This window comes from Gobio gobio (genome assembly GCF_949357685.1).
Source record: "Gobio gobio genome assembly, chromosome: 24".
Taxonomy (NCBI): domain Eukaryota; kingdom Metazoa; phylum Chordata; class Actinopteri; order Cypriniformes; family Gobionidae; genus Gobio; species Gobio gobio.
In genome coordinates, this window is record NC_137120.1 from 1,204,295 (window position 1) to 1,231,752 (window position 27,458).

General features: G+C 38.6%; 2 protein-coding genes across 3 annotated transcripts; one reads left to right on the forward strand and one right to left on the reverse strand.

Moving 5' to 3' along the window:
* Positions 1–2,946, forward strand: pth4 (parathyroid hormone 4; the record flags this gene model as incomplete). The annotated part of the gene is made up of 3 exons (XM_079807982.1): positions 1–30; positions 536–645; positions 2,673–2,946. The coding sequence occupies 3 exons, from the start codon at positions 1–3 to the stop codon at positions 2,944–2,946; spliced, it is 414 nt and encodes a 137-aa protein (XP_079664108.1).
* A 262-nt stretch (positions 2,947–3,208) lies between these two features.
* On the reverse strand, positions 3,209–24,797 carry apobec2a (apolipoprotein B mRNA editing enzyme, catalytic polypeptide-like 2a). Of its 2 annotated transcripts, XR_013815855.1 has the most exons (4): positions 24,456–24,782; positions 9,316–9,839; positions 3,770–4,371; positions 3,209–3,584 (listed from the first exon to the last, which is right to left on the reverse strand). XR_013815855.1 is itself a non-coding variant. In XM_079807902.1 (3 exons), exons 1-2 carry the CDS (start codon positions 24,725–24,727, stop codon positions 9,317–9,319), a joined length of 795 nt encoding a protein of 264 aa, XP_079664028.1. In that variant the 5' UTR covers positions 24,728–24,797; the 3' UTR covers positions 3,209–4,371; position 9,316. The 2 variants fall into 2 exon arrangements, 1 of the variants encoding a protein (XP_079664028.1); XM_079807902.1 differs by having other exon boundaries at positions 3,209–4,371; positions 24,456–24,797.
* Positions 24,798–27,458: the final 2,661 nt, after the last annotated feature.

The following is a 27,458-nucleotide window of genomic DNA, read 5'->3' on the forward strand; positions in this document are numbered from 1 at the left end:
ATGGCATCAGGCCCTCGTGAAGCGGCTCTGGTGTGGAAACACGTCGGCTGGATTGCTAAGTTTTGAAGTTGTGATGAGAAGGCATTTTAACTAGAGCGCTCATTATGAGCTCCAGGAGCTTTGTTGTTTCCTTCCCTCATCAGTTCTGAACTCACAGCGGCTCTGGCTTCCTCTGTGTGTGTGTGTGTGTGTTGGGGACCGCAGTCAGCAGATCCACAATCACACACTCCACAACTCCATCCCAGAGCTTTGAGCTCCGCTGTGAAGGAGAGACGCCATCCCTTCATCAGCAGATCCACACATGATCAATGCCGGGATGATGAGCCACTGCGGGATCATTGAGGAGGGGCGGCTCTGATGTCACTTCCTGTGCGGGGCCAGCGGGTCTACATAAGCCAGAGAGCTGAGTGTGTGTCAGTCCAGCCTCAGCGGACGCAGAGCTCAGACCCGTCTCACTGTGAGTAGAAGAAGAAGAAGAAGAAGAAGAAGAGCCAGGGCTGGTAAAGTGTTCTTCTGACCGCTCCTGTGTTTGCAGCTCCAGCTGATGAAGATGATGAAGATGATGAAGACGAGTCCTCAGCCCTTCGCCACCGCCCTCATCCTCCTGATGGTGTTCACAGCCGCTCAGAGCCAGGACAGCCACAGGTATCACTCTATCACTCTATCACTCTATCACTCTATCACTCTATCACTCTACAACATCCGTCAATCCATCCATCCATCCATTCGTTCATTTATCCATCCATCCATCTACTATTCTACATGTCTATCCATCCATCCGTCCATTTATCCATCCATCCATCTATCATTCTACATGTCTATCCATCCATCCATCCATCTGTCCATTTATCCATCCATCCATCTGTCCATTTATCCATCCATCTATTCGTCCATCCATCTATCTATTTACAACCCCAAATCAGAAAAAGTTGGGACAGTATGGAAAACGCAAAAAAAACAAAAAACAAGTGATTTCTAAATTTACTTTGACTTGTATTTCATTGCAGACAATATGAACACAAAATATGTCATGTTTTGTCTGGTCAACTTCATGTCTTTTGTAAATATGCATCCTTTCCTGTCATTCAGACCTGCAACACATTTCAAAAAAAGTTGGGACAGTAAAGCATTTACCACTTTGTAATGTTGCCATTCCTTTTCACAACACTTAAAAGACGTTTAGGGACTGAAGACACCAAGTGATGAAGTGTTTCAGGTGTAATTTTGTCCCATTCTTCCTGCAAACAAGTCTTAAGGTGGGCAACAGTTCGGGGTCTTCCACACATTCTCTATTGGAGACAGGTCGGGACTGAGGCAGGCCAGTCAAGAACCCGAACCCTCTTCCTCCACAGCCAGGACTGCAGAATGTGTGCAGAATGTGCTTTTGCATTGTCTTGTTGAAATATGCATGGACGTCCCTGGAAAAGATGTCTTCTTGAAGGCAGCATATTATGCTCCAAAATCTCTATGTGCTTTTCAGCATTAATGGAGCCTTCACAGAAGTGCAAGTTACCTTTGCCAAGGGCACTGACACAACCCCAGACCATGACAGACCCTGGCTTCTGGACTTGTTGCTGGTAACAGTCTGGATGATCCTTTTCTTCTTTGGTCCGGAGCACACGGCGTCCATTCCTCCCAAAAAATACCTGAAATACTGCTTCATCTGAGCACAGTACACGTTTCCACTGTGTGATGGTCCATCCCAGATGCCTCGAGCCCAGAGAAGTCGACGGCGCTTCTGGACACTGTTAACATAGGGCTTCCTTTTGGCACAGTACAGTTTTAACTGGCATTTGTGGATGTAACTACGTATTGTGGTGCTTGACAAAGGTTTGCCAAAGTAGTCCTGAGCCCATGTGGTGATATGGCTTCTAGATGATGACGATTCTTGATGCAGTGCCGCCTGAGGGATCGGAGATCACGGTTGTTCAGCTTAGGCTTGCGCCCTTGTCCTTTACGCACTGAAATTCCTACAGATTCCTTGAATCTTTTAATTATGTTATGCACTGTTGAATGTGAAATATCCAAATCTCTTCCTATCTTTCTTTGAGGAACATTGTTTTTAAACATTTCAATCATTTTCTCACGTATTTGTTGGCAAACTGGCGATCCTCGGCCCATCTTTGCTCCTAAAGGATTAGACCTTTCTTGGATGCTGCTTTTGTACCAAATCATAATTACAATCACCTGTTGACATCACCTGTTTCAAATCACATCATTATTTAACCATTTTACCTCATTACTAGCCCTAAATTGCTCCTGTCCCAACTTTTTTTGAAATGTGTTGCAGGTCTGAATGACAGGAAAGGATGCATATTTACAAATGACATGAAGTTGACCAGACAGAACATGAAATATTTTGTGTTCATATTGTCTGCAATGAAATACAAGTCAAAGTAAATTTAGAAATCACCTTTTTTTTGCGTTTTCCATACTGTCCCAACTTTTTCTGATTTGGGGTTGTATCTATCTGTCTGTCTGTCTGTCTGTCTGTCTGTCTGTCTATCTATCTATCTATCTATCTATCTATCTATCTATCTATCTATCTATCTATCTATCTATCTATCTATCTATCTATCTGTCTGCCTGTTTGTCTGTCCGACCGTCCATCTGTCTGTCTGTCTATCTTCTGAAGTGTTGTGAGCTGAATGAATGTGTCCTCTCTTTAGCAGGCGGGCAGTCACAGAGCATCAGCTGATGCATGACCGCGGTCGCTCCATTCAGAGCCTGAAGAGGCTGATCTGGCTCTCCAGTGCGATCGAGGGTCTCCACACCGCCCAGACCCGCTCCCTGACCCCCGCCCTGACCCCCGGTGACCCCGACAGCAGATGGCGCCCGAGCGGCGCGGGGCAGCTGGACTCTCCGGCCGGCCGCAGCCACAGGAGGGCGCTGGAGACGCTGCTGTACACGCCTCACCTCAGCCCTGGACTGGGCGGAGACCAGTAGAGCCCAGAACTGACCAGTCCGACCCGATGACCCGATGACCCGATGACCCTGAGCGAGTGGACATGTTGAGCTGTTTATCAGCGGCGTCATGTGATCGTCTGTGATGTGTGTGCGCCTGTAGACAGATCGTGTTTTTGATTTATGATGTACGTGTGTGAATGATTAAAGATGCTTTTAAGTAAACCCAGAGCTCGTTTCTCAAACAGATGAGGTGAAGATGTGTGTTTGCATCTGGAAGGTAATTCACAAAACGAAGCACCAAAACAATACAACACAAGTTTTATTAGTTTCTCTAACATCAGAGACGGCCGTTTCACATTCAGTGTGTTCATTATTATTTCACAAACAGCTGCAATGCTTTAAAGCACACAATCAACATTATCATTTCCTCACCCTCATCTCAAATGTTCATGTCTTTCTTTCTTCAGTAGAAAAGAAATGAAAGTTTTAGAGGAAAACACTCCAGGATTTTTCTGCTCATATTGGACTTCAATGGGAACCAACGGCTGAAGGTCAGTTTCAGAGGCTCTGACCGACCGAGGAATAGAGTCTGATCTAGAGGAACCATCGCCACATTTACAACACACACACACATTTATACACTTTAACCTCAGTGTTGTCGTATGATGTCATCACGTCTGAAAGGTCACATGACGCAGGTGGAAGTGTTAAAACCAACGTGCAAAGACTAAATCAAACGCCCTTTACACAAATAAAGGTGGAACAACGATGACGGACGATTTTACGGTTGGAGGAGAACATGAGTATATCAGGACTGTACGTCATGTGACCTTTCAGACGTGATGATGTCATATGACAACACTGAAGTCGAGTATCTGAGGTTAAAGTGTATAAATGTGTGTGTGTTGTAAATGTGGCGATGGTTTGTCTAGATCAGACTCTATTCCTCGTCTGGGATTGGTCAGAGCCTCTGAAACTGACCTTCAGCCGTTGGTTCCCATTGAAGTCCAATATGAGCAGAAAAATCCTGGAATGGTCCTCAAAAATCTGAAGAGAGAAAGACCCGAGGGTGAGTAAATGATCAGATGTTGGTTCTGAGCTCCTGAATCTCCGAGGCGTGTCTCAGTGTCTCAGGATGAAGAGCTGCTCTGACCAGCGTGAATATAAAATGATAAATAAAGTAAACGTGAAAGTTTTTTCAAACGTTCAGAAGTAATGTGTGAGGAATGGAGCGTTCAGAGAACATGTCAGATTATAAAACAGATGAACACCATAAACCCTCTCACTGCAGAACATGACAGTCATCATCAGTGTTACAGGACTCAGCGTAGAAAACACAAGTAACGTCTCTGTGTGTGTGTGTGTGTGTGTGTGCAGAGAGACGGCTCGGGTTTCTCTCTCTCACGCACACACACACACACACTCTCTCTCTTCACTTCTGTACACGTGTGCGTCGACATTATCCTGCAAAAGATAAAAACAATGCGTTAATGAACATAATGAGCGATCAGAACATCTCAAACGCCACGAGAACATCTTGACCTAGAAGCTAAAGTCAGCCGAGACCTGAACCATCAAATGATATCTGAGACAGACTGGACACGCTGTTCTGAAACACACACACACACACACACACACACTCACACTCACACTCACACACACACACACACACACACACACACACACACACACACACACACACACACACACACACACACACACACACACTCACACTCACACTCACACACACACACACACACACACACACACACACACACACACACACACTCACACTCACACACACACACACACACACACACACACTCACACACACACACACACACACACACACACACACACACACACACACACACACACACTCACTCACTCACTCACACACACAGCTAGATTTTGCAGAAATAGTAGTGTGGTATCATGCTGTTCCCAGAATTAATTGCCTCTATCTTTGAGTTGAGTCAAGTGAGTGTATTTGAAGTCATTGGTGACAAATGAAAATAGTAACATACAATCAGACATAACATTATGACTGACATGAATAACACTGATGATCTCTGTTAGTGGGTGGGATATATTAGGCAGCAAGTGAACATGTTGTCCTCAGAGTTGATGTGTTAGAAGCAGGAAAAATGGGCAAGCGTACACTCAAAAAATGAATGCCTAAACATACGATTTATGTATTTAAATTGCATATAAATTTTATATACATAATTTTAACATGAACAAATTAATAAACGTAATGTGATTCATATATGTAAGTCATACATAAATGTAACAGGTAAGATTTATATAATTGTATTGATAAATTGAACGTGAATCATAAATGTCAGTTATATGTGAATGAAACAGGTACGATTTATTTAATAGTACACAGAAAAACGCCCATGTTAAATTAACACTTCCTAGTGTTCATGCGTGTGCTACTGAGTTAAAGTACCATTGAAGCAGTGTTAGAGTTAATGAGATAATTGAGTGATGACTGAGCATTAATGATGAACACCTGATGATAATGAGCAAAATCACTGAAGGAAAGAGAAACACAAGAACTACAACTGACTTCAGCCACAGCCTTAGACGAAATCAACTGAAGATAAAAGAAGACATTAAATCTCTGAAGATCTCAGAAGAGGAGGATTAAATAACTCCACAAACAGCATTACCAGCTTCACGCATTACTAACCAGACTGACTTTATTTCTGTCATTTCTGTTTTAATGAAAATAATAGTTTAGTTGGAAGTCACCATGCTGGAGATCAGTGTTTGCTTTAGTTGGGCTCTTGACCCTTGACTCTTTAACCTTAGTTTTCTCTGGCTCCTTTAACTGTGTGTTTATGAAGCACATTTGTTATGTCAAGGGAATCCAAGAGAAAATGTTATCGAGGAGCCAGAGAAAAACTAAAGTTAAAGAGTCAAGGGTCAAGAGCCCAACTAAAGCAAACACTGATCTCCAGCATGGTTATTATTAGTATTATTTTTTATTAATTAAACTATTATTTTCATTAAAACAGAAATGACAGAAATAAAGTCAGTCTGGTTAGTAATGCGTGAAGCTGGTAATGCTGTTTGTGGAGTTGTTTAATCCTCCTCTTCTGAGATCTTCAGAGATTTAATGTCTTCTTTTATCTTCAGTTGATATTATCTTAAGCTGGGCATACACTGTGCGATTTTCGTCCGAGAACTGATTGCCCTATTTCTCATCACTGCGCCTGCGCGAAAGCAGAAATTGAACCATTTCATCTTTAATGCAGCAAGAAAAATAGCAATTTAGCAATTTAGCAAATTGTTGCCTCCAGTTCGTGTTGTAAAATGGATAATCTAAGATGTTCAAACCGCCGTGTTTAGCCTATCAGTGCCTCTTTTATTCATTGAACTTTGAACATTAATTTATTGTTTTACTTTCACTAATTATTTTATTTAATATTATTTAATATTTACTTAATTTTATTATCATGGGAAAAATGTGAACTGTTGTCCATCTTTTGACAAAAGAAAAGAATGACAAAATGTCACAGCGCAAAATCAATTTTTTTCTTTTCGTTTTAAATCATGCGGGCGAGTCAGTGGATATCACGCAGTCTGTGAAAGTGAAAGTAAAATCTGACGAGCTTTCGCGCATATTCTCACAGAGACAAGATACATCTGCTTTAACATGTATGCTGATAACGGAGCCTATAACTGTCTTCATTTATATTCTTAATATTTCTCTTGTGGCCCATATTGTGAAACAAATTAGAAGAGAAGTATAGGCCCATTTCGTGTTAAACAAGTTGTTGAAATATGTTGAAATAAAGCTGCTCTTACTTTCTGATAATACTGATATTATTGCAGTGTTCTGTCATATTATAGACTGATAATCATTTTAATTATAGGCCTATAATTCCTTGTTTAATTGGGCAAAATGTATTTAAATAATGAGGAGTAAGCTAATATATCTTTTATTTTATTATGCAGAGTATTGGTTATGCATTGATGCGTTATAAAATTAGCACGGGGGCAAATTAAATGTAATATCAATTTAATATATTTCAGGCCTACTTCAGGCCTACCCTGATAATAATCTTGATTTATATACATTAATTGTAAATGCTAAACAGTGTTGGGGAGTAGTTAACTACAAGTAGCTAAGCTACTAACTTAACTACATTTTCAGTAGCTTGTCAGTAGCTCAGTTACTTTTGAAACAATGTAGCTTTTCCAGTAGCTAACTACTTTTTCCGGCAAGTAGCGGTGTAGCGCGACCAAAAGCTACATTCCGTTTTGTGTTTTGACGAACCTGCGATGCATTGAAGCAGCTCAGAGTTTTCTTCTTATTTGATCACATACTCAAATCGCGCGTTACCGCCATCTATTGTTTCATCGCGCATCTTGCGGCTTTACGGTTCACAGAGAAGAGATCGTCTGATGATTATGTAAAGGACATACAGGAGTGGGTTGATAACTTCACACGAATATATATATATATATATGCATTTTTGTCTACTCCTGTTTATCAAAGTTGCTTATATTTTGTTCTTGCATTAATGTGACATGATTTTGCACTTTGTCAGTCAGTTTGAGATATAGACTACATTTGAGTATTGTATATTTGGATAGTTTACAAAATAAAACTACTCTTATCATAATTGTATTGCATTGTGTTGTTTTAAACCCCACACATTTAAAGGTCCTGTTCTTCGTGATCCCATTTTTCAAACTTTAGTTAGTGTGTAATGTTGCTGTTAGAGCATATATAATACCTGTAAAATTATAAAGCTCAAAGTTCAATGCCAAGCGAGATATTTTATTTAACAGAAGTTCCCTTTCAAAGCCTACAACGAACGGCCGGTTTGTTCTACATCCTGGTATTTCCTGCTTTAATTACGTCAGTAGAGCAGTATGTCGACTAACCTCCGCCCACAAGAGTACGCGAAAAAGGGGGCGTGGTCTTGTTGCTCCCGCGTGGAGAAGAGGAAGTGTTGCGTTCGGTTGTGTTTGTATAGTTTGTTTGTCGCCATGTCGTCGAGACGCTGTTATTTTCATCCCGGAGTCAAGTCACCTTTGTTTGGCTTTCCCAGGGCCGCTGTACTTAGAGATCATTGAGCGCATGCATCCCCGTTATGGTGAGAGGCGCGACCTTTCCGGTAACGTGCGCTCTGCGTGCGCTAAACTGCTGTCCAATCACAACACTGGAACCGCTGGCCCAATCAGAACTCGTTACGTGTTTCTGAAGGAGGGACTTCATAGAACAGGGAAATCTTTCAAGCCGTTTTGAGGACAGTGAAAACAGCAGAATACAGATCAGTAAATTGTGTGAAAAATACTGTGTTTTTTTACACGCGAAACATGAACACATGTTATATTGCACACTGTAAACACAATCAAAGCTTCAAAAAAACACGAAAAACGGGACCTTTAACTTAAAACATTCGTCATTAACGATTATTCAGTTATTTGTAAATGCAATTTTAAAAAATCAAAGTAGTTTCGATGTAGCTAGCTACATTTTGGTAGTAACTTGTAGTGTATCTAACTACTTTTTCAGAAGGGTAGCTTGACTGTAGTTTAACTACTTTCATGTATAAGTAGCTTGTAGCTTGTCAAACTACTGTTTCAGAGTAGCTTCCCCAACACTGATGCTAAATGCTCTTGATATCGATAGCTGATGCATTTGATAGGCTATCTCTCTATTATAGGTTTTTTCGCGCATAATTCACTCGTACAGTGAGCAGACAAGTCGCGCTCGACGATCGGACCGCACAGTGTGAGCACATCAATCGTGAGCTTTGGGTTTACATCGCATGCGATCTACTCATACAGTGTGAGTAGATAACCTTGCTGAAATCGCACAGAAATTGTACAGTGTATGCCCATCTTAAGGCTGTGGCTGAAGTCAGTTGTAGTTCTTGTGTTTCTCTTTCCTTCAGTGATTCTGCTCATTATCATCAGGTGTTCATCATTAATGCTCAATCATCACTCAATTATCTCATTAACTCTAACACTGCTTCAATGGTACTTTAACTCAGTAGTGAGCACACATGAACACTAGGAAGTGTTAATTTAACATGGGCGTTTTTCTGTGTACTATTACATAAATCGTACCTGTTTCATTCACATATAACTGGCATTTATGAATCACGTTCAGTTTATCAATACAATTACATTAATCTTACCTGTTATATTCATGTATAACTTACATATATGAATCACATTACGTTTATTAATTTGTTTATGTTAAAATTATGTAATCCAAATACATGGAAAATTTATTTGTAATTCAAATATATACATTTTATGTTCAGACAATAATTATTTTTTGAGTGTAAGGATTTGAGCGAGTTTGACAAGGGCCAGATTGTGCGATCTTTCGCGATGAATCGTGCAGCTGTGTCGTGTGTATGTTAATGATCTTACATCACTGCAGGATGTCGGCCAGTTTGTCCTGATAGTACTCGTAGTTCTCCTGGCAGTCCTCCCACAGCGCGAGCGGCTGCTCGTCGTTCTCCACGAAGGTGTCCCAGGTGTAGGTGAAGTCCAGTGGCTTCATCATGCGCAGTTTGCAGCCGGCGGCCGCCAGCGCCCTCAGGCCCGTCTGGACCGCAGGCTCCTCCCACTCGAAGAGCCGCGCAGAGAAGATGGCGAGCCGGACGCTTTTCCTGGCCTTCAGGATCTCGGCCAGCTTCCCGGCGCAGGCCACGCACGGGCTGGAAGACATGTACCAGGTGATGGTGTATTTGCAGGCGGGGTCGTAGGTCGGCAGCACCTGCTGGAAGAAGGCCTCCTCCGCGTGCGCGCCCGTGTGCTCGTCCTCGATGTAGCCGCGCAGGAGGCCGTCCGTGCCCTGGTCCACCAGGTAACACAGGAAGGTCTTATTCCGGCCAGACGAGTACTCCACGTTCTTGAACTGGAACTTGTAGAAGAACGGGTCGATGCGATCCCTGAGGACACAGAAGGAGGAGAAGAAGTCAGCGCCCTCTGCTGGAGCCGCCTCACACCACACGGCCTCGCTTAAAGGGTTAGTTCACCCAAAAATAAAAATTCTGTCATTAATTACTTACCCTCATGTCGTTCATCTTCAGACACAAATGAAAATATTTTAGTGTAAATCTGATGGCTCTGAAAGGCCTCCATTGGCTCAACTTTACACTCTCAAGACCCTTAAAAGACACTAAAGACGTCGATACAAAGTCCATCTCACTACAGCGGCTCTACAATAACTTTATGAAGACGAGAATAGTTTCTGTGCGCAGAAAACCCCTAAATAACGACTTATATAGTGATGACGATTTCAAAACACGGCCTCATGAAGCTTCGAAGCGTTATGAATCAGTGAGTCGATTCAGCGGTTCAGAGCGTTATGAATCAGTGAGTCGATTCATGATTCGGATCGCGTGTCAAAGCGCCAAACTGCTGAAATTTGGCGATCCAAACTGCTCATTCAACTCACTGATTCATAATGCTCTGAACCGCTGAATCGACTCACTGATTCATAACGCTCTGAACCGCTGAATCGACTCACTGATTCATAACACTTCGAAGCTTCATGATGCCGTGTTTTGAAATCGTCATCACTATATAAGTCGTTATTTAGGGTTTTTTTGCGCAAAGAAACTATTCTCGTCTTCATAAAGTTATTGTAGAGCCGCTGTAGTGAGATGGACTTTGTAACTTTAGTCTTTAGTGTCTTTTAAGGGTCTTGAGAGTGTAAAGTTGAGCCAATGGAGGCCTTTCAGAGCATCAGATTTACACTAAAATATCTTCATTTGTGTCTGAAGATGAACGGAGGTCTGACAGGTGTCCAACCACATGAGGCTCAGTCATTAATGACACAATTTACATTTTTGGGTGAATTAACCCTTTAAAGCATTCTCCTGAAGCAAACTCTGACCTGATCAACTTCAGATTTGGACTCGGTTACACACATGGCTTTGATTTTCCAGATGTATATTTTGTGTAAAACACAAGTAAATTTGCTTTACATAAACAGATTTTCATTGTTTGATGTTCTTTCTGCTATAATCTGCCAAGTGTGTCTTTAAAGAGAACCAACCAATTCATCAATTACAACCCTTTAAGTTCATGCTAGGCTCCAAAAGGGGGTGAATATTTACAATTAAAGGGATAGTTCACCCAAAAAATAACATGACCCCATGATTTACTCTCCCTCAGCTCATCCTAGTGTGTATTACACATGTCCTGCTCTTACACGCTTTATAATGAAGCCCATTAAAGTGCATCTATCCATCATAAAACTGCATCTATCCATCATAAAAGTGAATCCATCTATCATAAAAGTGCATCTATCCATCATAAAAGTGCATCTATCCATCATAAAAGTGCATCTATCCATCATAAAACTGCATCTATCCATCATAAAAGTGCATCTATCCATCATAAAACTGCATCTATCCATCATAAAAGTGCATCTATCCATCATAAAAGTGCATCTATCCATCATAAAAGTGCATCCATCCATCATAAAAGTGCATCTATCCATCATAAAACTGCATCTATCCATCATAAAAGTGAATCCATCTATCATAAAAGTGCATCTATCCATCATAAAAATGCATCTATCCATCATAAAAGTGCATCTATCCATCATAAAACTGCATCTATCCATCATAAAAGTGCATCTATCCATCATAAAAGTGCATCTATCCATCATAAAAGTGCATCCATCCATCGTAAAAGTGCATCTATCCATCATAAAAGTGCATCTATCCATCATAAAAGAGCATCTATCCATCATAAAAGTGCATCTATCCATCATCTATCCATCATAAAAGTGCATCCATCCATCATAAAAGTGCATCTATCCATCATTTATCCATCATAAAAGTGCATCTATCCATCATCTATCCATCATAAAAGTGCATCCATCCATCATAAAAGTGCATCTGTCCATCATAAAAGTGCATCTATCCATCATAAAAGTGCATCTATCCATCATCTATCCATCATAAAAGTGCATCCATCCATCATAAAAGTGCATCCTTCTATCATAAAAGTGCATCTATCCATCATAAAAGTGCATCCATCTATCATAAAAGTGCATCTATCCATCATAAAAGTGCATCCATCCATCATAAAAGTGCATCTGTCCATCATAAAAGTGCATCTGTCCATCATAAAAGTGCATCTATCCATCATAAAAGTGCATCTATCCATCATCTATCCATCATAAAAGTGCATCCATCCATCATAAAAGAGCATCTATCCATCATAAAAGAGCATCTATCCATCATAAAAGAGCATCTATCCATCATAAAAGTGCATCTATCCATCATAAAAGAGCATCTATCCATCATAAAAGTGCATCCATCTATCATAAAAGTGCATCTGTCCATCATAAAAGTGCATCTATCCATCATAAAAGTGCATCTATCCATCATAAAAGTGCATCCATCCATAATAAAAGTGCATCCATCCATCATAAAAGTGCATCTATCCATCATAAAAGTGCATCTATCCATCATAAAAGTGCATCTGTCCATCATAAAAGTGCATCCGTCCATCATAAAAGTGCATCTATCCATCATAAAAGTACATCTGTCCATCATAAAAGTGCATCCTTCCATCATAAAAGTGCATCTATCCATCATAAAAGTGCATCCGTCCATCATAAAAGTGCATCTATCCATCATAAAAGTACATGCGTCCATCATAAAAGTGCATCCTTCCATCATAAAAGTGCATCTATCCATCATAAAAGTGCATCCGTCCATCTTAAAAGTGCATCCTTCCATCATAAAAGTACATCCATCCATCATAAAAGTGCATCTATCCATCATAAAAGTGCATCTATCCATCATAAAAGTGCATCTATCCATCATAAAAGTACATCTGTCCATCATAAAAGTACATCTATCCATCATAATAGTGCATACATCCATCATAAATGTGCATCTATCCATAATAATAGTGCATCTGTCCATCATAAAAGTGCATCCATCCATCATAAAAGTGCATCTGTCCATCATAAAAGTGCATCCTTCCATCATAAAAGTGCATCTATCCATCATAAAAGTGCATCCATCCATAATAAAAGTGCATCCATCCATCATAAAAGTGCATCTATCCATCATAAAAGTGCATCTGTCCATCATAAAAGTGCATCCATCCATCATAAAAGTGCATCCTTCCATCATAAAAGTACATCCGTCCATCATAAAAGTGCATCCTTCCATCATAAAAGTGCATCTGTCCATCATAAAAGTGCATCCGTCCATCATAAAACTGCATCCTTCCATCATAAAAGTACATCCATCCATCATAAAAGTGCATTTATCCATCATAAAAGTGCATCTATCCATCATAAAAGTGCATCTATCCATCATAAAAGTGCATCTGTCCATCATAAAAGTGCATCTATCCATCATAAAAGTGCATACATCCATCATAAAAGTGCATCTATCCATCATAATAGTGCATACATCCATCATAAAAGTGCATACATCCATCATAAAAGTGCATCTATCCATCATAATAGTGCATCTATCCATCATAAAAGTGCATCTATCCATCATAAAAGTGCATACATCCATCATAAAAGTGCATCTATCCATCATAATAGTGCATCTATCCATCATAAAAGTGCATCTATCCATCATAATAGTGCATCCATCCATCATAAAAGTGCATCTGTCCATCATAAAAGTGCATCTATCCATCATAAAAGTGCATCTATCCATCATAATAGTGCATCTATCCATCATAAAAGTGCATCTATCCATCATAATAGTGCATCTGTCCATCATAAAAGTGCATCTATCCATCATAAAAGTGCTTCTATCCATCATAAAAGTGCATCTGTCCATCATAAAAGTGCATCCTTCCATCATAAAAGTGCATCTATCCATCATAAAAGTGCATCTATCCATCATAAAAGTGCATATATCCATCATAATAGTGCATCTATCCATCATAAAAGTGCATCTATCCATCATAAAAGTGCATCTATCCATCATAATAGTGCATCTATCCATCATAAAAGTGCATCTATCTATCATAATAGTGCATCCATCCATCATAAAAGTGCATCTATCCATCATAAAAGTGCATACATCCATCATAAAAGTGCATCCATCCATCATAAAAGAGCATCTATCCATCATAATAGTGCATCTATCCATCATAAAAGTGCATCCATCCATCATAAAAGTGCATCTGTCCATCATAAAAGTGTATCTATCCATCATAAAAGTGCATACATCCATCATAAAAGTGCATCTATCCATCATAAAAGTGCATCTATCCATCATAATAGTGCATCCATCCATCATAAAAGTGCATCTATCCATCATAAAAGTGCATCTGTCCATCATAAAAGTGCATCTATCCATCATAAAAGTGCTTCTATCCATCATAAAAGTGCATCTATCCATCATAATAGTGCATCCATCCATCATAAAAGTGCATCTGTCCATCATAAAAGTGCATCTATCCATCATAAAAGTGCTTCTATCCATCATAAAAGTGCATCTATCCATCATAATAGTGCATCTGTCCATCATAAAAGTGCATCTGTCCATCATAAAAGTGCATCTATCCATCTATCCATCATAAAAGTGCATCTATCCATCATAAAAGTGCTTCTATCCATCACAAAAGTGCATCTGTCCATCATAAAAGTGCATCTGTCCATCATAAAAGTGCATCTGTCCATCATAAAAGTGCTTCTATCCATCATAAAAGTGCATCTATCCATCATAAAAGTGCATCTGTCCATCATAAAAGTGCATCTGTCCATCATAAAAGTGCATCTGTCCATCATAAAAGTGCTTCTATCCATCATAAAAGTGCATCTATCCATCATAAAAGTGCTTCTATCCATCACAAAAGTGCATCTGTCCATCATAAAAGTGCATCTGTCCATCATAAAAGTGCATCTGTCCATCATAAAAGTGCTTCTATCCATCATAAAAGTGCATCTATCCATCATAAAAGTGCATCTGTCCATCATAAAAGTGCATCTGTCCATCATAAAAGTGCATCTGTCCATCATAAAAGTGCTTCTATCCATCATAAAAGTGCATCTATCCATCATAAAAGTGCATCTATCCATCATAAAAGTGCATCTATCCATCATAAAAGTGCATCTATCCATCATAAAAGTGCTTCTATCCATCACAAAAGTGCATCTGTCCATCACAAAAGTGCATCTGTCCATCATAAAAGTGCATCTGTCCATCATAAAAGTGCTTCTATCCATCATAAAAGTGCATCTATCCATCATAAAAGTGCATCTGTCCATCATAAAAGTGCATCTATCCATCATAAAAGTGCTTCTATCCATCATAAAAGTGCATCTGTCCATCATAAAAGTGCATCCTTCCATCATAAAAGTGCATCTATCCATCATAAAAGTGCATCTATCCATCATAAAAGTGCTTCTATCCATCACAAAAGTGCATCTGTCCATCATAAAAGTGCATCCTTCCATCATAAAAGTGCATCTATCCATCATAATAGTGCATCTATCCATCATAATAGTGCATCTATCCATCATAAAAGTGCATCTATCCATCATAAAAGAGCATCTATCCATCATAATAGTGCATCTATCCATCATAAAAGTGCATCTGTCCATCATAAAAGTGCATCCATCTATCATAAAAGTGCATCCATCCATCATAAAAGAAGCATCTATCCATCATAAAAGTGCATCTATCCATCATAATAGTGCATCTATCCATCATAAAAGTGCATCTATCCATCATAATAGTGCATCTATCCATCATAAAAGAGCATCTATCCATCATAAAAGAGCATCTATCCATCATAAAAGTGCATCTATCCATCATAAAAGAGCATCTATCCATCATAAAAGTGCATCCATCTATCATAAAAGTGCATCTATCCATCATAAAAGTGCATCTGTCCATCATAAAAGTGCATCCTTCCATCATAAAAGTGCATCTATCCATCATAAAAGTGCATCCATCCATAATAAAAGTGCATCCATCCATCATAAAAGTGCATCTATCCATCATAAAAGTGCATCTATCCATCATAAAAGTGCATCTGTCCATCATAAAAGTGCATCCGTCCATCATAAAAGTGCATCTATCCATCATAAAAGTACATCTGTCCATCATAAAAGTGCATCCTTCCATCATAAAAGTGCATCTATCCATCATAAAAGTGCATCCGTCCATCATAAAAGTGCATCTATCCATCATAAAAGTACATGCGTCCATCATAAAAGTGCATCCTTCCATCATAAAAGTGCATCTATCCATCATAAAAGTGCATCCGTCCATCTTAAAAGTGCATCCTTCCATCATAAAAGTACATCCATCCATCATAAAAGTGCATCTATCCATCATAAAAGTGCATCTATCCATCATAAAAGTGCATCTATCCATCATAAAAGTACATCTGTCCATCATAAAAGTACATCTATCCATCATAATAGTGCATACATCCATCATAAAAGTGCATCTATCCATAATAATAGTGCATCTGTCCATCATAAAAGTGCATCCATCCATCATAAAAGTGCATCTGTCCATCATAAAAGTGCATCCTTCCATCATAAAAGTGCATCTATCCATCATAAAAGTGCATCCATCCATAATAAAAGTGCATCCATCCATCATAAAAGTGCATCTATCCATCATAAAAGTGCATCTGTCCATCATAAAAGTGCATCCGTCCATCATAAAAGTGCATCCTTCCATCATAAAAGTACATCCGTCCATCATAAAAGTGCATCCTTCCATCATAAAAGTGCATCTGTCCATCATAAAAGTGCATCCGTCCATCATAAAACTGCATCCTTCCATCATAAAAGTACATCCATCCATCATAAAAGTGCATCTATCCATCATAAAAGTGCATCTATCCATCATAAAAGTGCATCTATCCATCATAAAAGTGCATCTGTCCATCATAAAAGTGCATCTATCCATCATAAAAGTGCATACATCCATCATAAAAGTGCATCCATCCATCATAAAAGTGCATCTGTCCATCATAAAAGTGCATCCATCCATCATAAAAGTGCATCCATCCATCATAAAAGTGCATCTATCCATCATAATAGTGCATACATCCATCATAAAAGTGCATACATCCATCATAAAAGTGCATCTATCCATCATAATAGTGCATCTATCCATCATAAAAGTGCATCTATCCATCATAATAGTGCATCCATCCATCATAAAAGTGCATCTGTCCATCATAAAAGTGCATCTATCCATCATAAAAGTGCATCTATCCATCATAATAGTGCATCTATCCATCATAAAAGTGCATCTATCCATCATAATAGTGCATCTGTCCATCATAAAAGTGCATCTATCCATCATAAAAGTGCTTCTATCCATCATAAAAGTGCATCTGTCCATCATAAAAGTGCATCCTTCCATCATAAAAGTGCATCTATCCATCATAAAAGTGCATCTATCCATCATAAAAGTGCATATATCCATCATAATAGTGCATCTATCCATCATAAAAGTGCATCTATCTATCATAATAGTGCATCCATCCATCATAAAAGTGCATCTATCCATCATAAAAGTGCATACATCCATCATAAAAGTGCATCCATCCATCATAAAAGAGCATCTATCCATCATAATAGTGCATCTATCCATCATAAAAGTGCATCCATCCATCATAAAAGTGCATCTGTCCATCATAAAAGTGTATCTATCCATCATAAAAGTGCATACATCCATCATAAAAGTGCATCTATCCATCATAAAAGTGCATCTATCCATCATAATAGTGCATCCATCCATCATAAAAGTGCATCCTTCCATCATAAAAGTGCATCTATCCATCATAAAAGTGCATCTATCCATCATAAAAGTGCATCTATCCATCATAATAGTGCATCCATCCATCATAAAAGTGCATCTGTCCATCATAAAAGTGCATCTATCCATCATAAAAGTGCTTCTATCCATCATAAAAGTGCATCTATCCATCATAATAGTGCATCCATCCATCATAAAAGTGCATCTGTCCATCATAAAAGTGCATCTATCCATCATAAAAGTGCATCTATCCATCATAAAAGTGCATCTATCCATCATAAAAGTGCATCTGTCCATCATAAAAGTGCATCTATCCATCATAAAAGTGCTTCTATCCATCATAAAAGTGCATCTGTCCATCATAAAAGTGCATCCTTCCATCATAAAAGTGCATCTATCCATCATAAAAGTGCATCTATCCATCATAAAAGTGCTTCTATCCATCACAAAAGTGCATCTGTCCATCATAAAAGTGCATCCTTCCATCATAAAAGTGCATCTATCCATCATAATAGTGCATCTATCCATCATAATAGTGCATCTATCCATCATAAAAGTGCATCTATCCATCATAAAAGAGCATCTATCCATCATAATAGTGCATCTATCCATCATAAAAGTGCATCTGTCCATCATAAAAGTGCATCCATCTATCATAAAAGTGCATCCATCCATCATAAAAGAAGCATCTATCCATCATAAAAGTGCATCTATCCATCATAATAGTGCATCTATCCATCATAAAAGTGCATCTATCCATCATAATAGTGCATCTATCCATCATAAAAGTGCATCTGTCCATCATAAAAGTGCATCTATCCATCATAATAGTGCATCTATCCATCATAATAGTGCATCTATCCATCATAAAAGTGCATCTATCCATCATAATAGTGCATCTATCCATCATAAAAGTGCATCTATCCATCATAATAGTGCATCTATCCATCATAAAAGTGCATCTATCCATCATAATAGTGCATCTATCCATCATAAAAGTGCATCTATCCATCATAATAGTGCATCTATCCATCATAATAGTGCATCTATCCATCATAATAGTGCATCTATCCATCATAAAAGTGCATCTATCCATCATAATAGTGCATCTATCCATCATAATAGTGCATCTATCCATCATAAAAGTGCATCCATCCATCATAAAAGTGCATCTATCCATCATAATAGTGCATCTATCCATCATAATAGTGCATCTATCCATCATAATAGTGCATCTATCCATCATAATAGTGCATCTATCCATCATAATAGTGCATCTATCCATCATAATAGTGCATCTATCCATCATAATAGTGCATCTATCCATCATAATAGTGCATCTATCCATCATAAAAGTGCATCTGTCCATCATAAAAGTGCATCCATCTATCATAAAAGTGCATCCATCCATCATAAAAGAAGCATCTATCCATCATAAAAGTGCATCGATCCATCATAAAAGTGCATCTGTCCATCATAAAAGAAGCATCTATCCATCATAAAAGAGCATCTATCCATCATAAAAGTGCATCGATCCATCATAAAAGTGCATCTGTCCATCATAAAAGTGCATCTATCCATCATAAAAGTGCATCTATCCATCATAATAGTGCATCTATCCATCATAAAAGTGCATCTATCCATCATAATAGTGCATCTATCCATCATAAAAGTGCATCTATCCATCATAAAAGTGCATCTATCCATCATAATAGTGCATCTATCCATCATAAAAGTGCATCTATCCATCATAAAAGTGCATCTATCCATCATAATAGTGCATCTATCCATCATAATAGTGCATCTATCCATCATAATAGTGCATCTATCCATCATAAAAGTGCATCTATCCATCATAAAAGTGCATCTATCCATCATAAAAGTGCTTCTATCCATCATAATAGTGCATCCATCCATCATAAAAGTGCATCCTTCCATCATAAAAGTGCATCTATCCATCATAAAAGTGCATCTATCCATCATAAAAGTGCATCTGTCCATCATAAAAGTGCATCTATCCATCATAAAAGTGCATCTATCCATCATAAAAGTGCATCTAGTGCATCTATCCATCATAATAGTGCATCTATCCATCATAAAAGTGCATCTATCCATCATAAAAGTGCATCTATCCATCATAAAAGTGCATCTATCCATCATAATAGTGCATCTATCCATCATAATAGTGCATCTATCCATCATAAAAGTGCATCTATCCATCATAAAAGTGCATCTATCCATCATAATAGGGCATCTATCCATCATAAAAGTGCATCTATCCATCATAAAAGTGCATCTATCCATCATAAAAGTGCATCTATCCATCATATCCATCATAATAGTGCATCTATCCATCATAATAGTGCATCTATCCATCATAATAGTGCATCTATCCATCATAAAAGTGCATCTATCCATCATAATAGTGCATCCATCCATCATAAAAGTGCATCTATCCATCATAAAAGTGCATACATCCATCATAAAAGTGCATCTGTCCATCATAAAAGTGCATCCATCCATCATAAAAGAGCATCTATCCATCATAATAGTGCATCTATCCATCATAAAAGTGCATCTGTCCATCATAAAAGTGCATCCATCTATCATAAAAGTGCATCCATCCATCATAAAAGAAGCATCTATCCATCATAATAGTGCATCTATCCATCATAAAAGTGCATCTGTCCATCATAAAAGTGCATCCATCCATCATAAAAGAGCATCTATCCATCATAATAGTGCATCTATCCATCATAAAAGTGCATCTGTCCATCATAAAAGTGCATCCATCTATCATAAAAGTGCATCCATCCATCATAAAAGAAGCATCTATCCATCATAATAGTGCATCTATCCATCATAAAAGTGCATCTATCCATCATAATAGTGCATCCATCCATCATAAAAGTGCATCTATCCATCATAAAAGTGCATACATCCATCATAAAAGTGCATCTGTCCATCATAAAAGTGCATCTATCCATCATAATAGTGCATCTATCCATCATAAAAGTGCATCTGTCCATCATAAAAGTGCATCCATCCATCATAAAAGAAGCATCTATCCATCATAAAAGTGCATACATCCATCATAAAAGTGCATCTGTCCATCATAAAAGTGCATCCATCCATCATAAAAGAGCATCTATCCATCATAATAGTGCATCTATCCATCATAAAAGTGCATCTGTCCATCATAAAAGTGCATCCATCTATCATAAAAGTGCATCCATCCATCATAAAAGAAGCATCTATCCATCATAATAGTGCATCTATCCATCATAAAAGTGCATCTGTCCATCATAAAAGTGCATCCATCCATCATAAAAGAGCATCTATCCATCATAATAGTGCATCTGTCCATCATAAAAGTGCATCCATCTATCATAAAAGTGCATCCATCCATCATAAAAGAAGCATCTATCCATCATAAAAGTGCATCTGTCCATCATAAAAGTGCATCTATCCATCATAAAAGTGCATCCATCTATCATAAAAGTGCATCCATCTATCATAAAAGTGCATCCATCCATCATAAAAGTGCATCTGTCCATCATAAAAGTGCATCCATCTATCATAAAAGTGCATCCATCCATCATAAAAGAAGCATCTATCCATCATAATAGTGCATCTATCCATCATAAAAGTGCATCTATCCATCATAATAGTGCATCCATCCATCATAAAAGTGCATCTATCCATCATAAAAGTGCATACATCCATCATAAAAGTGCATCTGTCCATCATAAAAGTGCATCTATCCATCATAATAGTGCATCTATCCATCATAAAAGTGCATCTGTCCATCATAAAAGTGCATCCATCCATCATAAAAGTGTATCTATCCATCATAAAAGTGCATCCATCCATCATAAAAGTGTATCTATCCATCATAAAAGTGCATATATCCATCATAATAGTGCATCTATCCATCATAAAAGTGCATCTGTCCATCATAAAAGTGCATCCATCCATCATAAAAGTGTATCTATCCATCATAAAAGTGCATATATCCATCATAATAGTGCATCTATCCATCATAAAAGTGCATCTGTCCATCATAAAAGTGCATCTATCCATCATAATAGTGCATCTATCCATCATAAAAGTGCATCTGTCCATCATAAAAGTGCATCCATCCATCATAAAAGTGTATCTATCCATCATAAAAGTGCATATATCCATCATAATAGTGCATCTATCCATCATAAAAGTGCATCCATCCATCATAAAAGTGTATCTATCCATCATAAAAGTGCATATATCCATCATAATAGTGCATCTATCCATCATAAAAGTGCATCTGTCCATCATAAAAGTGCATCTATCCATCATAATAGTGCATCTATCCATCATAAAAGTGCATCTGTCCATCATAAAAGTGCATCCATCCATCATAAAAGTGTATCTATCCATCATAAAAGTGCATCCATCCATCATAAAAGTGTATCTATCCATCATAAAAGTGCATCCATCCATCATAAAAGTGTATCTATCCATCATAAAAGTGCATCCATCCATTATGATGGATGGATGCACTTTTATGATGGATGGATGCACTGTTTACAGTTTTTCTCAGTCGCTTTGGTACATTTCTCGAATCATCCTCGACATTTGCAAAACAGTAAGTGCATTTCTCAAAACAATTCGTACAAATAGCAGAACCCCATGGATGACCTGCAGAAGCCAGTCTCTTGCTCAAAATCCTCAGTTCATCTCTCAAAAGTAAATCTCTGTGTCAATGAACATGTCAGTGCCATCAGAATGACAGTCCTTGTGTCATTGTGTGTGAATAAGAGTCAAATTGCTCAGTCATGTTGTCAGTATAACTGTACTCTGGAGGGATGTTCTGATGTAAATATGGCTAAAGTTTTGATGACAATTATTGTAAATTGTAGGTTACACCTCAGTGTAGCAGATGTCATTGCGATACAGAAAGGAAAAGACAGCACTGCATAGCACAAAGAGAAAAAACCCCAAAAAACAAAAGTAGAAATGTGAACGTCTAACGGAAATGTATAGAAATATGCTTGACATTTTATGACAACTTGTTCAACCATTTTGCATGTAAAGACTTCTGCTGAACTAATGGCTAAATGTTGTGAAGGTGAGACTATTCAACAGAGACACATTATAATACATCCTGATCAACATGACATAAGCAGCTGATAATGGAGGAAAAGCAGAGAATTGTACAATCATTTGCATGGATGTACACAAGCATTTACAACTTGTTCAAAGAAATGAGAAACTGCTTTTTTGATGAGCACAAGTGACACAATGATGTGAAGATTGAACAGGTCGCTTTGAGAATTTACATTCTGATCTGAGAAATGAACCAAAGCGACTGAGAAAAACTGTAATATAACTCTGATTGTGTTCGTCCTAGGATGGCTTGAGGGAGAGTAAATCATGGGATATGTTTTAATTTTTGGGTGAACTATCCCTTTAACAGGTTAAATGTGCATAAAAGTATCTGGGCTGTGTTATTTCCCAGCATTCCAGAGTTTGCGATGGGGGTTTCTGTGGTGGTTTTTAACAGCTCCTTCACAGGCTGACAGATGGAAGGGCTGTGGGGTTATAAATACCCTCAGCGGGGGCAGAACTTTATTCCTGGAGTGTGACCCATATACAGAACCGTGAGACGCTGTGGTTGGGAGGCATTGTGTGTGTGTGTGTGTGTGTGTGTGTGTGTGCTGCCAGATGAACCTGCTTGATCTGTAATGAGCACCTGCTACTGAACTGATCCGCAACAATTCACAGCTTTAATGTGTGGACAGAATCAAACCCTGATGGGTTATCAAACACGCCAGGCAGAAATGACAAATACCCAAACTCAAAGACAATTAACCCTGTCAGTGAAAACTGTGCTCTCAGACGACTGGCTAATTCCGTTTCCTCTTCGGGAACTTTAGGAGGAACACCGGATGCCTAAAGGAGATCCAAAAGGTTCTTCAATGGTTCTTTAGGTTTCCTCAGGAAGCGTTAAGAGTGCTGTTGGTGTTTCTCAGATGGGTTCTGGGACTCTTTAAAGCTCCAGATGGATGCTAGCGTTATCTTTAGCTGACAGTGAGACACATCACGGCTGTCAGGGCCGGCCTTGGGGGGGTTGGGTTGGATTTATCGGCCCTACACACACACACTTTCAACCCCAACGCTCACACATTTCCCCATAGATCCACAGATCTGGAGTTCTTTATTGGCATCCATTAGGAACCTTTCCATTGCACAGAGGATTCTCTCGTTTGTTTACATGCTCTTCACACTAAGAACAATCTTTGGGGAAACTAAAATGGTGGTTTGATTCCCCAATGAATAGCACGGATGTTGACGCGGTTCCTCATCAATGCCAATCAAGAACCTAAGAGTGTATCCCAGGTCTTCTTTGTCTGAGGAACAGACCCATAACTATTCCTTAATTCCCTGAAACCCCGTCTTGAGCTGCCATTGGTGTTTGTGTAGGGTCACATGCTCCGCCATTGGTTCTGGCGTATCATGTGACCGATTGTGATTCAGCAAGTTTGCGAGCAACGGTGTGACTTAAACGTGGGTCAGTTCCTCACACAAAACGCTCATAAGACTTGAGAAGACTCGAGATATAGCACACATCGAATACTTTTACGAAACTTTTAAGCTTCCAAAAGGGGGTTTAGACGCCATTGAAGGACCATTTTCTCAGAGACCCTTCCAGTGATCAGTTCTTAAAATGCCAGTAAAGAACCTGAACTCTACTGGTCATCTCCTGTCCGGTTCCCCAGAGGAAAGGTCCAGACTCACCCGGTGATGATCTCAAACGGCGGCAGCTCCATCGGCTCCGGTTTCTCTCCGTTTTCCGCACCGGCGACGGCCTCTCCGTTCTCCACCGGCTCCTTCTTCCCGTTCACCTCAGGTTTCTCTCCTTCTTTAGGAGGTTTCTCTCCTTCTTTAGGAGGTTTCTCTCCTTCTTTAGGAGGTTTCTCCTCTTTCTTTGCCTCATTCTCTGCTCCTCTTTCTTTCCTCTTGACGGTCAGGCGAGAGCCGACGCCGCTGCTGCTCTTTCTGTCGGCCATCTCTGAAACTAAACACACACACACACACACACACACCTCAGTATTTATAACAGTGTGTGTGTGTGTGTGTGTGTGCAGCTGTCGGTCTGTTCTATTAAAAGACCCCTGGCCATAGAGGTGATAGATAAACGAAATCTTACACAGGATGAGTATCGTCAAAAGTTGGGCACTTCTTTCTCAAATATCTGATTATTAAGTTGGCTTGAGAGAGCCTCCTATTGTCTTCTGACCCTAAAATGTACAACTACAACTCCTAGAGCTTTAACTCTACAAACTCCAAACTCGACTCAGAGCTTCAGACTGTTCTGACTTAGTGTGCTATATCTTTTCTAACTGATCGGACTTAAGGTTTTCCTAAAATTGACGATCAAAACTCGGAAAAATCCCATTGACTTTCATTGACTAAATGTTCAGATGAGCCAAGACAGTTCAAACTCCAACTGACAAATTTCAAATTTTGACAGTTGGAGAAGCTCATCAGACTCCATTAACTGCCATTCTATGAGCTATTTCTAAACCACTGACACTCACTTATCTATCTATCTATCTATCTATCTATCTATCTATCTATCTATCTATCTATCTATCTATCTATCTATCTATCTATCTATCTATCTATTTCAATCTTTCTGGTCCGGCTTTCTCAAGCCAACTTAAACTTAAAGGACCCTAGCAACCACACAGAGTACCCTAGCAACCGCATAGCAAACACCCCAAGTACCTTGGCAATGGCATAGCAACCACATAGCAACCACCCTAGCAACCACCTGAGTACCCTAGCAACCACATAGCAAGACCTTAGCAACAACATAGCAACCACCCTAGCAACCACCTGAGTTCCATAGTAACCACATAACAAGACCTTAGCAACCACCCGAGTACCCTAGCAATTGCATAGCAAGACCCTAGCAAGTCCCCTGAGTATCTATCTATCTATCTATCTATCTATCTATCTATCTATCTATCTATCTATCTATCTATCTATCTATCTATCTATCTATCTATCTATCTATCTATCTATCTATCTATCTATCTAAAACTCAAACTATTTCAAACTTTTCAAACTATTTCAAACTTTCTGGCAATGCTTTTTCAAGCCAACTTAAAGTTTGTCTCGACAAACTTTTTAATCTAGTTTTTGTATTAATGCACTATTGATGTAACGCATTGAAAACATGTCGTTGTACAGAACGAGTAAATGTTTCCAAACCCTTGAGTAGTGTAACTTACAGTGAATCATCTAAAACCCGATAACATCTGAGATCAGGACTCTTTACTCAAACGTAGCTTGCTCACTGCTTGAGAGACTTACGTTCGCACACTTTCCCTCAGATCAGGGTTATCTTACTGAGACCATTTTTTATTATTTTAAATTAGTTGTAACTAAACAAAACAAAAAGGTGGAGTTGTAGGATGATTTTTTTTATATTTTAACAGTTAACATGTGGACTATTTTACTTAAAGTAATGAAAATATGAAGGAACGAATGGTTGTGACGTCATTGCCAACAAAATCAAAGTTCAGTTGATGCACTGCAAAAAAACAAAAACAAAAAATTATATTCATTATGAGAAATGTTGTCTAATTTTCCCTGGGGGGAGGGGGGGGGGTAATTTAAAAATAGAACAACCTTGAAACAAGATACATTTACTTGAGAAACAACAGTCATATAATTACTAACAGTAAGAAAAAAGTGTTTTAAAGCTTGTTTGGCAGAACATCACAGTTTTATATGATATGAGAAGAGCAAGGCCTGTCGTTAGGGAGTACTTGTTATTTAAGGAAAATATTAATATTTTCAGAATGACATATTTTTCCCAAACCTAGCCTGTGGAGTAAAACGCCGCCAGGGGGCATCGCTTCCCACTATCATGAATACTGTATTATCATGCTCTGAACATCACAGTCTTTGCTTTAACATCAAATGAAATCTAACTATTTGGTTAAATACAAATATTTGAACGTTATATTTAAAAATTACCTCACACTAGCTAGCCAGCCAGCTAGTTAGCATCAGCTAATAATATTTTTCAAAAAGGTAGATTTTCAAAATGGTTCATTAATAAATATTCATATTTATCTAGTGTTATTTTGGCTTGTCTTTTTAATTTTAAGCTAAACATGCGTTTACTCAGAGTTTTCTGTAAACGTAGAGCATTGCTTTGACCATTTTTTTTTTTTGCATTTTACCCCTACACAAATTAAATTTTTGTTAAAAATCTAATAACATGAAAACACTGGACATTTTCATACTGGAATTTATTTATCACTGAAAACTAGGATAACTATTCTAGACACATTTAACTTTTATTTCACAGAAAAAGTTCCTTACACAGTGGCGTTTTCCCCACTCTTTGACTGCATCTGTATTCTGTAATAGAACTGAATATATTTCGTATAGCAAATCGTAGGGTAGAGTGGGGGAAAACGCCCCCCTTAAGGAAAATGTGACATTACAGTGAAACAAAACATAAATGTGACTTGAATTGCCATCCCGGTTTTGAGTGACTATGGCAGGAACTATTCACCAAATATTAAAATTGCACAGCCTTCATAATTAATTAGTATTTTGACTGAAAATATTTTTGTACAAAGGGGGCGTTTTGCCCCAGCGGTGGGGTAAAACGCCCCCCAAGGTGGGGTAAAATGCCCCCTTTCTTCCCAACCAGTTTGCTTCATAGATCAACAGCAAAATGAGCAGACTATAGTTTTTAATCTCTCAAAGTAAAAG